This window comes from Phacochoerus africanus, chromosome 9, assembly GCF_016906955.1.
Source record: "Phacochoerus africanus isolate WHEZ1 chromosome 9, ROS_Pafr_v1, whole genome shotgun sequence".
Classification (NCBI taxonomy): domain Eukaryota; kingdom Metazoa; phylum Chordata; class Mammalia; order Artiodactyla; family Suidae; genus Phacochoerus; species Phacochoerus africanus.
This window is the reverse complement of record NC_062552.1, coordinates 22,613,331-22,628,419: the sequence shown is the minus strand read 5'-3', so window position 1 is coordinate 22,628,419 and position 15,089 is coordinate 22,613,331. Positions and strand designations below refer to the sequence as shown.

Here is a 15,089-nt window from a genome sequence, read left to right as displayed (position 1 = left end):
TTTTTCACCTGCTAAACCTAGCTAATGTATATTCTAGGAAATGTACACAGACCATAGACACTTGCTATTCTCTTCAACAGTGCAGCACACCTGAAGTACTTTGCTCACTTATGAACTCACTAATCTGAGGCGTTTAATAAACCATAATGCATCCAATGGCTAAAAACCAGAAAAGCATTGTAATTAAAGATCATACAGTCTGGGAACATAAATCTAAGAGTATATTTAATAATAGATTCTGCTATTAAAAAAGACTTATGGCACAAATGAACCTATCTACAGAAAGGAAACATAACTCATGGACATGGAGAACAGACTTGTGGTTGCCAAGGGGAAACCACATCCCACAAGAGAGTGGGATGGACAGGGAGTTTGGGGTCAGTAGATGTAAAATACTGCATTTGGAGTGGACAAGCAATGAGATCCTGCGGTATAGCACAGGGAACTATATCCAATCACTTGTGATGGAACATGATGGAGGATAATGTGAGGAAAAGAATGTGTTTATGTGTATAACTGGGTCACTGATCTACAGCAGAAATAGACAAAACATTTTAAATCAACTATAATAAAAAATTTAAAGACTTAAAATATATATTAAAATTTTTAATGAGTCAAATTAAATAATATCGTCTGGAGATACACATTTGAGTGTTTAAACTATTAAAATACAAGGTGATTACTATAAACAGGATAGCAATACTTTGGGGGACAGAGAAGGGTTGTGATTGGGATGAGGCACAAAGAGAAGCTCCTGGGGTGGCTGGCAGCATTCTATTTCTTTAACTTGGTTTTAGTTACAAGAATATTCACCTTAGCTTATCAAGCTTTTACTTTTTCTTTCTGCATTCATGTTTTATTTTATAATAAAATTATTTTTATGAAGCCATGTCAAATTGACTTTTCTGTATTTATTTCCAGAATTTTTTTTAAAAAAGTCAATTCTTGGATGTTACAAAGAGGCATCTTTGAGTTCAACATAAGTAAGTAAGAGACATTGATTAAAAGAGGTTGCTTCATGTGCAATTGACTTCCCTGTTAATGAAGGCAGGAAAACAGGAGTTGTGTGAATATTCCGTGGAAGGATCTCTGATGCAGGGCAGAAGCTTGGATTCATGGCTTCCAAGGTTCATTTCAACTCTAAAATTGTATGGCCTTTTGATCCCTAACACTATCCCAATCTTAAGCGGTCAAAAAAAAGCCAAGAGCCTTTTGTAATCAAGGCATTTTGAAGTTCAAGTCCTCTCCTCGCTCTGAGGCTTATGGATTCAATCTGTGCTTGTAATTTGTGTTATATTTGTACACTTTAAAAATCATAACCAAAAAATGTTTAAGCATTCCAGTTGAGATCTAGACTATCATGATGAATCACCAGTGTGAAAAAGGAAGAGAATAAAGGATAGAGAATAATGATTTTGGCCAGGTGAATATAGTTTTTCATATTTAGAATTAAATACGAATCAAGCACAGTTTCAAGTTTTCACAAATAGTAACCCTCACAATCTCCCTTCATTTAACACAAAGAGAACCTAGCACACAGACAGGTTAAATAAATTGCCAAGGACATACTGCTTCTAAGGGGTGAAGCTGAGATTTGATCCCAAGCACTCACTCTGCTCTTAAGCACTATGCTTAACTTAGCTGACATCTACTCCACAAAAACTGAACACTCATTAATTAAATGTCCATTTCATAGTGAGAAGAACTACATCTATATCTCATACTAATTGGAAATAACAGTTCTTTCTTCATAATTATAACATTATAATGGTCTAACTAAAAGGCTTATAACAAATCTTTACCTTGTTTTATTATAACTGCAACAAATAGGTTATTGTTCCTTGGCCCCAAAGACACTATAAATGTACAGTATCTTAGGTCTGAAGTCCATGGTCAGAAAGTATATGCATTAAAGAGTTCATAAACTAACTCAGTACTTAAACATTCCATCTGTTTAATGAGATGATATAAGTATTCAAAAATAGTAAGACTGATGTAGTTTTATCCCTTATCTGTATTCTGTTAGAGTCAAAATTAAGTGATAGTTTTACCTATAGAATTCCAAAGCAACCAGAGGATCAACTCATGAAATTAGTGAATTCCATGGGGAACAACCCACCGATTGTTTAATAAACTGCTTTTTATTTGAATTACCTGCCTTGTTAATTTTGCTGAATGGCCAAATGAGCAGGTGCTAACACCGACTGTTGCTATGTGTATTCAGTAACCAAAAGGTTCTGAAGGAATTAGTTCAACTTTCAACTCTGCAACAAACCAATAAGGCCACTGAGATGGTGTAAGAGCATTCACAAAAGGTGTTCAAAGAAACATATGGCCTCTGAACATGTAAATAAAGGTTAAGAATAAGGATTTTTCCCCTGGCATCAAAAAAAAGGCAGTATAGTAGAGAAGAGAGCATCAAAATTGATACGAGAGCAATAGTGTCTTCAATGTTGAAGAGGAGGAAAAATAAGAGGAGGCAGTTGGTGGTGATGATAATTATGATTATGATTATAAAAGCTGAGCTTTAGACATTTGGGAGTGAATATGGAAAAGTGTTCTGTTAGCAAATGGTGAAGCTTATCCCAAGAAAATGTCACTTTACTTTTACCTCGCGTTCTCAAGAGAAATATTTGTCTGATCAAATGATGCTTATGCCATGGTTTTAAGGAAGAACTCCTCAAAATATATCCCACTCTTAAAACTGCATAATTAATTTTACAGATTTATTACTTAAAACATAAAACCATGAGTGACATAGAATATTAACTCTTTTCAATGATTTACAATTCAATGTGATTGGGTCTGACATATTTTTTTGTCTTTTTTTTTGCCTTTTCTAGGGCCGCTCCCAGGCCATATGGAGGTTCCCAGGCTAGGGGTCTAAGGGGAGCTGTTGCCGCTGGCCCACACCACAGCTATAGCAACGCCAGATCCGAGCTGCATCTGCAACCTAGACCACAGCTCACGACAACGCCAGATCCTTAACCCACTGAGCAAGCCCAGGGATTGAACCAGCAACCTCATGGTTCCTAGTCAGATTCGTTAACCACTGCGCCACGACGGGAATTCCTGACATGGTATTTTTAAAACCATGCTGGACATGATTAAATAGGGACAGACTTTGGGAAATGAACACAAGAGATATGTTAAATATGAGATTTTCCAAAATGGAGAAAGTACGCAAATAAGTGAGTTTTGGATATCCATGACAAACTTTGGAGATTTTCAGTTCTACCTAAGGCTGACATTATTTTTTGTTACCATGGTATTGCCTCCTAGCCTTTCATAAGGAGCAATGGAAGCCAGCAATGGAAGTTCCAGGACAGACTTCATCCTTCTGGGCTTTTCTGATCGGCCCCAATTAGAACGCATCATCTCTGCATTTGTCTTCATCTTCTATATTGTAACTCTGGTAGGAAACACAACTATCATTCTTGTATCTTACCTAGACACCCAGCTCCATACTCCCATGTATTTCTTCTTATCCAATTTGTCTTTTTTGGACCTCTGTTATACAACTAGCATTATCCCCCAGATGCTGGTAAATCTATGGGGTCCAAAAAAGTCTATTACATATGGAGGATGTGTGCTCCAATTCTTCTTTGCCCTTGACTTGGGAGCCACAGAATGTCTTCTCTTGGCTGTGATGGCTTATGATCGCTATGCTGCTGTCTGTCAACCTCTTCACTACACAGTAATAATGCACTCTCAGCTCTGCCAGAAGATGGTGCTGACCGCCTGGTTAGGTGGCCTTGGCAGTGCCTTAATTCTTTGCACCTTGACTTTGAAGTTGCCAAGATGTGGGCACCAGAAGGTGGATAATTTTTTCTGTGAGATGCCAGCATTGATCAAGATGGCGTGTGTCTATTCAAAAGTAATTGAGGTTGTTGTCTTTGCTCTTGGAGTGGTATTTCTTCTAGTACCTCTATCGCTAATTCTGATTTCATATGTAGTTATCACTCAAGCTGTCATGAAGATCAAGTCAGAAGCAAGGTGGCAAAAGATCTTCAATACATGTGGTTCCCACCTCACAGTAGTAACTCTGTTTTATGGAACAATCATCTATATGTACATGAAGCCACATTCCAGCACCTCCCAAGATGAGGGGAAGTTCTTTACTCTCTTTTACACAATTGTCACACCCAGCCTTAACCCTCTGATATACACTTTAAGAAACAAAGATGTAAAGAGTGCAATAAAGAAAATACTATGGATACAAAAATGGGCAGCAAAATCATGAATTAGAGGGAAAAAATCAGAATGTAGAGAACAAAAAAAAATAATATTGACCTTTACCAACAGAAGATGAATCAATTAATTTATCCAAAGAGCACTTCTTGTCTGTTTACCATGTACCAAGAATTGTACTAAAAACTGACTTTGTAAATAAATGGGAAGTAGAAATGATAAGGAGATAGACAGAGATACAAATACATAAATGAAATATAATTCATGCTTATGCATTTAAAAAGCTTCAAGACTAATCAGGGGCTACAGATAAATAAATACATAATTATGAAATGTGGTAAGTACAGTAATGTTACAAAGAATTGAAAAAGATTTCACATGAGCATCTCCTCTAGTGTAAGATCATACTAATTTTTTTCTTCCCAGATGTACCACTTTTATTAGAAATAACACTCTTTCATTCACCTGATAATGTCAGAGAAGCCTCTGTGGTGGAAACTAATTGTCCACTAATACCCATTCCACCTTCTGCCTCAAGTTTCAACTGAGCACAAGGATTCCATGCTACAAATTACATTTTCCAGCCTGGCCTTGTTTGCCAACACAATGCCAGGGAAGTGAGGTGTGCCAATTCTGGGTCATTTGCTCTCACCTTCCACCCTCTCCTTACTCTCGGCTGGAATGTGAATGTGAAGGGTACCTAGCTTTCACAAAAACCGTAAGACACAGACAGTAAAATGGGAACAGAATAACCTCATCAGGAGAAACACCTCCATATTATTACAGGAGAAAAAAAGCTTTCATATTATTTAATATTAATTAAGCCACTGTATTTTTGGATCTGTTCTGAGAACTTAGCTTTCACCCTTATATGGCCTGATAAGGAGTATAGGCTTTTCCCTGTAGTGCTGTGTGATCCCTGGACCAGCAGCATCTTTATCACCTGGCAAGTTACTAGGAAAGCAAATTCTTGGGCCCCACTTTACACTCACCTCAGACCTATTGAATCAATAATCTGAGGTTGGACCCAGCAATCTATGTTTTCCAACAAGGCTAAAGTTTCAGAACCACTGTTGTAGAGAATAGGGAGACCATGTCTCCAAACAGAAAATTAACATGGTTTTATAGATTTTTAATTTCCTGTCTGATAGGTATGTGAAAGAAGGGTGGATTTCACAAAGCTTTTAGATAAGTAGTTTCCAAATGTCCCAGATGTCAGGCTCCAGATCAGAGTTAGTCCATGAAAGACCTTCCTTTGTTTTTCTCTTTTAAACCAATCTGGAGAAAGGAGGAAAATAAGTTTCAATTAAGGTTAAATGAAATCACTATAAAAGGTTGTTCCTGAGAGTTCTCTGATGGTCTACTTAGGTTAGGACTTGGCACTTTCACCACTGCAACCTGGGTTCAAACCCTGGTCTGGAAAAGATCCCACATCGAGCTGCTCTATGCCTTGGCCAAAAAGAGAGGAAAAACAGGTATTTATGTAGTACTACCTTTTTGCACTTTGGCTTTATAATGTTCTTTCTTTCATTGAATTCAGGTGGTACTAGATGGTAATTTATCGGAAAGTGGCTTGATGTTCTTACCTGACAAGAGAAAACCTTAATAACCTCTTTTTTTTTTTTTTACTTTATTTTACTGGTAAATACAGTCACAATCTGGGGATCTCTATGCTGGAGACTAAACTAAACTTCCCTCCAAGTTGGCCGTTTCAGAGACAGAAAATCCTCTGTGCCAGTGAAAGACTCCTCACATCTACAGTGTCACTGCTAAGTCATTTCAAAGGCAAAGTAAGCCACCACCACCTGCTTGATTTAGAGGGAGGGCGAGAGTAGGGGTTTGTGGTCTTCTCTCTCCAGCCTTAATCCCTGTGGTTTCCAAACTTCCACAATGAGAATGTCATGCCTTTATTTTAAGATTTAATTCCTTTTTGCAGGTAACTTTCAAATTGTCAGTTGTGTAAGCCTTGGTAAAAACTGAAGAATATGAAAGAGGATGATGTCATCAAAAGATAAGGGAAACAGAATTTCTGCTATGATGCTGTGGGTTAAAATCTGGCTTTGTCTCTCCAAGGGTTCAATCCCTGGCCCAGGAACTTTCATATGCCACTGGTGCATATTATTTGTTTATATTGTTTGAAAACAAATAAAATAAAAATATTTAAAAGACAGGGAAAACAAAAAGACAAGGTATACTTTCTGGTATTGTAAGAACTATGTAAGGAGAAAAACACAAAATAATGACATTGTGGCCACTGGAAATGAGTATCAACTTTTATTTGTGAAAAGGGCTAATCCCAAATCTTCACAGGCATTTGATTCATTACTTAAAAACTTCTTGCTCAGTCTTCAACACTCAAGTTGAAATCTTATCCCATCTGAAAAGTCCTTAGAAATCTCACCAATCCATCTCTAGAATACCCTCCAAAATATGACAATATCATTTTTATGGCATTATATTATTTTACTTACTTTTTCATATGTATGTTTGAGTGAAAGGCACTGGTGAGCTTTTCAACAACAAAGAACCATATATTCATGTGTGATTTTTGCTGTATCCAAATTGCTTTCTAACATGAATTATATATTCAATAAATGTCTGTAGAATAATTAAATGAACAGTTTTTTAATAAATCTACATGAAAATGTTATTAATTCTGAAGAATAAGACAAATGTCCATTAGGTAATGAGTATTGGAGCAATATCTTCAGGTTTTTGTTAACATTTACGACACATGAAACCTGAGATTTAAAGGAAGGGAAGGAGAGTATAGTTTTCTCCTTCATACTCATAACACTGTAGAACCTTCACAGCATCCTTTGAAGGTACATATAAGTATGGAAACTAGAAAAAGAGAAGAAATAAAAGAAAAAGTTGCTCATTATCTCATACCCCAGAATTTCCTTTTAATTTATGCCTATCCATAGTAAAGTTTGGGTCACGTTCAGTATCCTGCTTTATTTCTTCCAACGTATGCATTCACATCAGATATACACTCCCAAGGGGGCAAAAACTGACTCCTGGGGAGTAACAAAAATCTTAGCAAGTACAATGACTGGTGGTCCTCCGAGGAGCCACTGTGCATAAACAGATATACAATATAACTGTGGTATTAAATTTTCATTAGAAGAGAGATGGTGATAAAGAAAAAAACAGTGGGAAAATAATATTTATGTTAGTGTTATAGCATGTGCTTTTCCCTGTTTGAAAAGATGACTAAAAGAAAGACTCCCCGGAGCCAAACTGATTAAAAGGGTAAACATATCCAGGCTCTGTAGAGGGGTGTTAATAATCTTCTAGATTAGTTAACTGAAACCTGGATTCAATAATAGCCTCCATTAATCAGTATAAAACACTGAGAATTTCCTGGCATACTATTTTTTAAGTTTAATAACACAATGTTATCAGAAATTTAAGAAAACAGATGTCTCATTTATTTATTCTTAGAAAACTAAAACTTTTCATAACTCTATTGGCAGCACCACCTGACATAAACTGATGTGAGGCTATTTCTGGTCTATACTTTCAGTTCTATTAAACAAAGGCAGATCTTCGTTAAAAGGGAAAAAAATTCCTTTGTGAGAGAGAATAATACTAGCTTTTGGCATTTGTCAGAAATAGCAGATACTTCTTAAAGATTACACTATTATCACTAATCTATAACACCGTAGATTTCCTTTGTAACTGAGGATTCAAGAGAAATTATGTCTGTTTTAAGATACAGAAATATCATCAAAAGAAATACTGTCAAAAAATAATGTAACTTTAACCTATTTTACCTAAGATTTTAAGTGCAGATTTACAGTATCCACATGAAAATGATGGATTGTAAGTTCTTGTGCACCAACCAAAATATCAAAAGAAATGTTTCTATCCTCAGTATCACTGTATCCTGCTGATAGTGAACTCTGAGTACAAATACAGCCCAGTGCTTTTCTTTACTGTCATTAGTTTCCAACTTCTTCATAAGCCCCCAACTGCAATATTAACAGGACATCCATGTCTCCATTTTGGGCTTCCTTTCCCCCAGAATGATCTCCAAATTTGAAATTCCAAAAATAAGTTTTTCTCAGTTAGCAAGCACATCCAACCAGGAAAGGAGCCTTGTCTATCTACTGCCATTTCTGCTTAGTGCCACAAGGTGGTGCTGTTGAAAACGGCCCTCCAAGGCAGTGGCACTGACAGTTCAGTTCTACGGAGAACTAAGTATTCCAGATCTCTGCACAGACCGTTGTCGTCCTTATAAGGACAGGGACTTTCCTCCCCGCTTTTTCATTACAATCGCGTCCCAGGGAGCCCTGCTTTTGGTCTCCCTGAGTGACTGATCTTCGTTATCAGGTTTTCAGTCCGAAAATCACGCATCTCCGTCAGAGAGCTCCCAGCCCAATGACTCTGGTGGAATCGCTTGGGCGTGAAGTTCTGGAGAAGCTGATTACCGTTCCCTTTTCTTTCTTGAAGATCCCCATCTCTGTAGTGTATCGGACAATTTTTCCTTCACCAATCAATCTTCCAACCGACCCCTACCCTCGGCCCCACCAAAAAAAAAAAAAAAAGTGAATTTTGTAATTACGCTCCTTCCCCAGAAGATGGTGCTCTCCACCTACGTGCTCTCAATAGCCCCTTCATCTCTAATTCATAAATTTGCTGCAAAGATGTGGTGCAACAGGCCTGAGAATAAAATTTTGCCACATCACACAGTGGGAACCAAACAACAAGATCTCTTGGGGAAACATAGAAATCAAGAGTCAGACACAAGAGGAAGAGTGCCTCCATCCTCTCACAATCCCATAGAGAATTGAACCAGGACCAAAGGAGCCAAGCTGTTTGATATACAGTGAGTCAGTACAGGTAAATGCTCTTTGAATAATTTTCTTTCATATGACACCAAAAGTCCAGTCAAAAAAAAAACACAAACAAGTGGAACTACATCAAACTAAAAAGCTTAGCAGAGCAAAAAAAAAAAATCAACAAAATGAAAAGACAATTTATGAAATGGGAAAATATATTTGCCAACCATGTACCTGATAAGAGGTTAATGTCTAAAATATAGAAGAAATTCATACAACTCAAAAAATACAAATAATCCAATTTAAAAATAGGCTGAGAGTTCCTGCTGTGGCACAGTGGGTTAAGGATGCAACATTGTAGCAGCTGTGGTATAGGTTACAAGCTGCAGCTTGGATTTGATCCCTAGCCTGGAAATTTCCATATGCCATGAGTGAGGCTAAAAAAGGGGGTGGCTGAGGACCTAAATAGACATTTTTTTCAAAGAATACATACAAATGGCCAACATATATACATGAAAAGATGTTCAACATCACTAGTCATCAGGGAAATCCAAATCAAAACCACAATAAAATATCACCTCATACCTATTAGAATGGCTATTACCAAAACAACAACAAATAATAAGTGTTGGTGAAGATATGGAGAAAAGAGAACCTTGTGCAATGCTAGTAGAAATCTAAACTGATACAACTATTATGAAAAAAAGTACAGAGTTTCCTCAAAAAATTAAAAAGAGAAGTGCTACATGATCCATCAATCCCATTCCTGGGTTTATAGCCAAAGGTAATGAAAACAATCTCAAAGAGATATCTGCACCTCCATGTTCACTGCAGCATTATTCACAATAGCCAAAATACGGAAACAACCTAAGTGCCAATCAATGAATGAATAAAGATGTGGTATATATGACGTGATAAATATAATGGAATATTACTCAGCCATGAGAAAGGACATTCCGCCATTTATGGCAACATGGATGGACTCTGAGTGAAATATGCCAGAGAAAATCAAATATTGCATGATATCACTAATATGCGGAGGGTTTTTTTGAAAAAGAGAGTAGAAAAATGGTTGACGGGGGGGGGCTGCCAACCCCCTAGAGGTCGCCAAAAGAGGGAGAGTTTTGTAAAAGGTTACAAACTTCCAACTATAAAATGAATAAGGTGTGAGGACCTAATTAAAACATGGTGACTGTAGCTGACAACACTAGATTTTATCACTGAAAGTTGTAAGAGAGTAGAACTTAAATGTTCTCACCCTTCCCTCAAAAAAAGGATAAATATGAGGTGATGCTGTATTAATTAACTAGATGGGGGGAAGGGTGATATCCTTTCACAAGACATACACATATCAAATCACCACAATGTACACTTTAAATTATGGTTTTATATCTCAATAAAGCTGAATTTTTTTAAAAAAGGGCAAAACAGGGGAAGGGGGAAGAGTGATGGAAAGTGCTATTTAGAAAGGATGGTCAGGATGGTCAGGAAGATGATATGTGAGTTGAGACTGGAGTGAAGTAAGGGAGTCAGTCTGATGAAAATTATGGGGAAGAGAATTCCCAGGAAATTGCAAAGGATATGTCTGATGTGTTTGACTAAATGCAAGAAAGTCAATGTGGAGCAAGTGGCAGAACCACAGGAGATTCTTTTTATAGGAACAGCAAAGGAAAGAGTTCATCAGATGAAGCCTTGTATTTCACATACTCTAATTCTTATTCTGCAAGACATCGTTCAGAATGTAGGATGTCCTATAACACAACTTGGCTGGACTCTTTAAACAGTAAATGCCATGAAAGAAAAAGGTAAGTGGTTTGTTCTGGATGCACAATATCCAACAGAAATACAATGTAAACAACAAATGTGAACCCCATATGTATTTTAAGTTCTCTAGTAGGAACAGTTTTAAACGTTTAAATGAACAGCTGAAATTAATTTTAATCATTTTATTTAATCCATATATCCAAATATCATTCCAGTATGTGGTCAGTATAAAAATTGAGGCATCATATATTGTCTCTGTACTAAATCAAAACTGGTGGCATCTGAACTGAAAGCACATCTCAGTCACACTCACCACATTCAGCTCAGTGCCACATATGGCCAGTGGCTACCGTATTAGACAGCATAGTTCTAGATTAAAGTAGCCCAAAGAAACATAACAACTGCAGTGTGTGTACCTTAATTGGATTCTGACTTATGGGGGGGGAACAGCCATAAAAAACCTTCAAGGATAACAGGGAACTATGAATGTGGGCTGAATGTTAGATGTACTATTGAATCAGTAATGTTCTTAGGCGTGGTCATGGCATTGCGACTATGAAAAAGAATGCCCTTATTCTCAGGAAAGCATGCTGAAGTATTTAAGGATAAGTACCATGATATCTTCAACTTATTTTCAAATGGTTTAGGAAGAGATAGAGTAAATACGAGAAAACTAGATGGGGGGAAGGGTGATATCCTTTCCCCATCTAGTTTTATAAAAGTGGGAAGGGAGTGATGGGAAGACACTAGAGAATTTTAAGTGACATCACCTGATTTGCATTTTAAAATAATCTGGTTATCTACCCTGTAGAGAAGTAGAAGTATAAGCAGGGAGACCTAGATAGAGATGGTGAGAAATGTATTCAAGATATGTTTTAAAGATAGCATTGACATGATTTGCTGCCCTTCTTGAGACTTAAAAAAAAAAAACAAGGAAGAGGACTTCCAAGCAAGAGAATGATATAAACATAGGCATTTCTTTTCCCCATTCTGTCATTTGCCTTGAAGTTCCTCACTAAATAAATAGCATATGTGTGGTTTATGTAAACATATTGTTGACATAGAGATGATAGCAGAGCATCGCTTAGTTTAACAGGATTGGAGTGAAGATCAGAAGATAGTGGCTATTAAGACCCTCTGCCTAAAGAACAGAGCATGATACACAGCCACAAGTTAGAATAAGGGAACCAAAAGGAATCAGCAAAGGCAAGAGGAAACACCGGAGACACTGAAGGGTAACCCAGAAAAAGCATATCATGGAAAACAAGAATTCATTCTATTTAAAACATTTATTGGCCCCCTCAATACCCCATTTACCAGGCAAGGTTCTAGTGGCCTAGACTATATCAGTACACAAGAGACAAAGTTCCTTGTCCTCATGGAGCTTATATTCTTGCACTGGTATAAGATAGTGCACATAAATAAACACTATCAATAAATAAAATATATATTAGATGTTATTAAGAGGTACGGGGGAAAGTAGGGTAAGGTAAGAGCAATTGAGAATACCAGAAGGCAGGATACAAGATTAAATAGGGTTAAGTTTCCCCCAAAAAAGGAAGGGTTCCTTGATGTCAAGTGCTGCAAAGTAAATGCAGCTGTGGCTGAGACAAGGACTTTGGACTTAATTTTTCACTTCCACACTCAGGGAGTGTCTCTTTGGTATGCTTTCGTCTTTTAATCATTGAGATCTGTGTTCAGTCTGAAAGCTTCCCCCCAGTTTTCACATTTATGTGTTTTCTCTCCTATGTGATGAAAGGTCTTCCCACACTCATTACATTCAAAGGATTTCTCTTCAGTAAAGAAGCTTTTGGGGCAACTAAGGCCCAAGCTATAAGGGAAAGCTTTTCCACACTCTTGACGCTCATAAAGCCAGTGTGGATGCTTTTGTGTTTGGTAAGATCTGACTTCCCAACAAAGGCCTTCCCACACTGGTTACAACCGTATGGTTTCTCCCCGGTGTGAATTATTTTATGTTTGGTAAGGTCAGAGCTGCATCTGAAAGCCTGTCCACACTCAGCATGCTAGTAGGATTTTTCTCTAGGGTGGATTCTTTTGTGTTTAGTGAGGTCTGAACTCTCATTGAAGGTGGTCTTACAATTTGCACATTCATAGAGCTTCTCTCCAGCGTGGATCCTCAGATGCACTGTAAGGCAGTGCCTAAACTGGAAGGGTTTGCCACAGTCAGGACATGCATAAGGCGGAAAGGAGAATGAGTTGAAGCAGAAAATAAAAGGAAACAATATATGTGGTAAAATAAAATGGAAAATCTAAAGACATAAAGATAGGGATTTATAATCTCAGAGTGCCTGCAAACTGAACAAAATGAAACTAAAAGACAGGTTCCATATACAGAGATCTCGCCTAGGAAGCTCAAGAATGAGATGCAACTCAAGGAATCTGTTCAGCCCTGGCCTAATGTCACACACCTCACTTCGAATATACTTGTTCTAGACTTATGTCAATAAGAGACCGATAGAGATCAGAGGGGTTAAATAAATAATAGATGGGTTTAAAATATCCTGAGCATATCCAAAACATAAAAATAATGTCTTCAAATTAATAACAAAAAGACAGACCACCAATTAGAAGTGTGGCAAAAGAACGGGCACTTCACAAAACAGTACGTCTAAAGAGCAGGCAAACCTTTAACAAGGTGCTCAGCTTCATTAGGTAACAGTGAAATGTAAATTAAAACCACAGGAGGATACCATTACACACCCACCACAATATCTAAAATGAAAAAGTGCCCTGCCAAGCGTAACAAGCATGTGGAACGACTCTAATTTTCAAACACTACTGTTAGGAGGGTAGATTTGGTTTGGGTTTTGGTTTTTTATTCCTTTTTTTTTTTTAAGTGTTATTGAAGTATAGTTGATTTACAATGTTGTGATAATTCCTGCTTTACAATAAAGTGATTCAGTTATACATATATACACATCCGTTCTTTTTCAGATTCTTTTCCCACACAGATTATCACAGAACACTGGGTAGAATTCCCTGTGCTACATAGCAGCTCCCCATTGGCCAATCATTCCATATATCACAGGGTGCATATGCCAGTCCCAAACCCCCAGTCCATCCCTCCCAGGAGTGTAAATTTGTACAACTACTTTGGTAACCTGCTGTCTTCTAAGATCCAGCAGTTCCTAGTTATAAAAACAACAGAAATGATACATATCCTCAGCAAAGGACACACATCAAAATGTTCAGAGCAGCACCCTTTGAAATAACCACAACTGGAAACAACTCAAAACAACTCTACAGTAAAATGGCAACTTGTGATATTATCACACAACAGAATAACGTATAATAAGGAGAATGAACAGTGGCATTTACTACTCAAAGAGCCTGACATGAATTTAAAAGAGTAACAGGTCCTTTGCAGAACTTCCTTTGTCCATTTCCTCTGATTTAGCTAGCGCATTCTGAACGCTGAAGGTCACTCATCAGACTTTTTTGCGCCTTCACCATTACCTCCATTAGTTCCCGACCAATCCATTTTCCTCTCACATCTTTTAGTATTTAGAAAAGAAACCTACTCAAACTCCAAAGTTATTCCACGCTTTCATTTCCAAATTTATATCCTCACAGATCCAGAACTCTAATTTATCAACTATCCAGAAATCCCCTAATGGTCTTTTCTCAGGTCTAAACTGAAGGATTCTGAGCTGAGGCACCAATCTCAGGAATCACAACAGTGACCTGGTTTCTTCCTGCTCTTCCTTCTAGTACCTTTGTAGCACTCCTCCTCCCACCTCCAGCACAAGTTCACCCTTATCTGACCTTCTGAAATATTCACTTTGAATCATTCTCTTCCTTTCTCCCTTTGACTTCCTTCTGGCTATTTCCTGCTTCTCTTAGTTTTTCTTCTTGGTCTTCTTCAATAGTAGGTCTTCTTTGACTCACTCTTACGCTTTCAGTGTACTTCAATCTCCATCCTTGTGACTCTGCTCTTCTCACTCTACACTTTCTCCCTAATGACTGCATCTGCATCATGCCTTCAACTTGAACCCATGATTCTCGAATCCACATTTCTAACCCAAATCTCACTGCTAAACTCAAAACTCATGACTTCAGTCAATGGACACCTTTGCCTGCATGCCCACGAGCACACCCAAACTCATTATTTCTAAATCCAAACTGATTGTTCTCTCCTTCTATATTGCCAAACCTAGAAAACAGCACTTCTATAGTCATCCAAGTCATAAACCCTTTTCTCCTGTGTCCCCTATACATTAACTCAAACATAAAGTGCAAATATCCTATTCCCATTATACCTCTGACTCCTCTCCCATAGCACCCTGTACATGCTTCTATTCTATCACAGTATTGAAAACAATCCAG

At 37.6% G+C, this 15,089-nt stretch overlaps 1 protein-coding gene across 1 annotated transcript; it reads left to right on the top strand.

Annotated features, from left to right (window-relative positions):
• Nucleotides 1-3,298: 3,298 nt before the first annotated feature.
• LOC125135973 (olfactory receptor 2W1-like) lies at nucleotides 3,299-4,263 on the top strand. The gene has a single exon (XM_047796554.1). The coding sequence runs from the start codon at nucleotides 3,299-3,301 to the stop codon at nucleotides 4,241-4,243; it is 945 nt and encodes a 314-aa protein (XP_047652510.1). The 3' UTR covers nucleotides 4,244-4,263.
• Nucleotides 4,264-15,089: the final 10,826 nt, after the last annotated feature.

Excerpts from the sequence above, each read along its gene's own strand:
- LOC125135973 (XM_047796554.1), top strand. The coding sequence starts at position 3,299 with ATGGAAGCCAGCAATGGAAGTTCCAGGACAGACTTCATCCTTCTGGGC.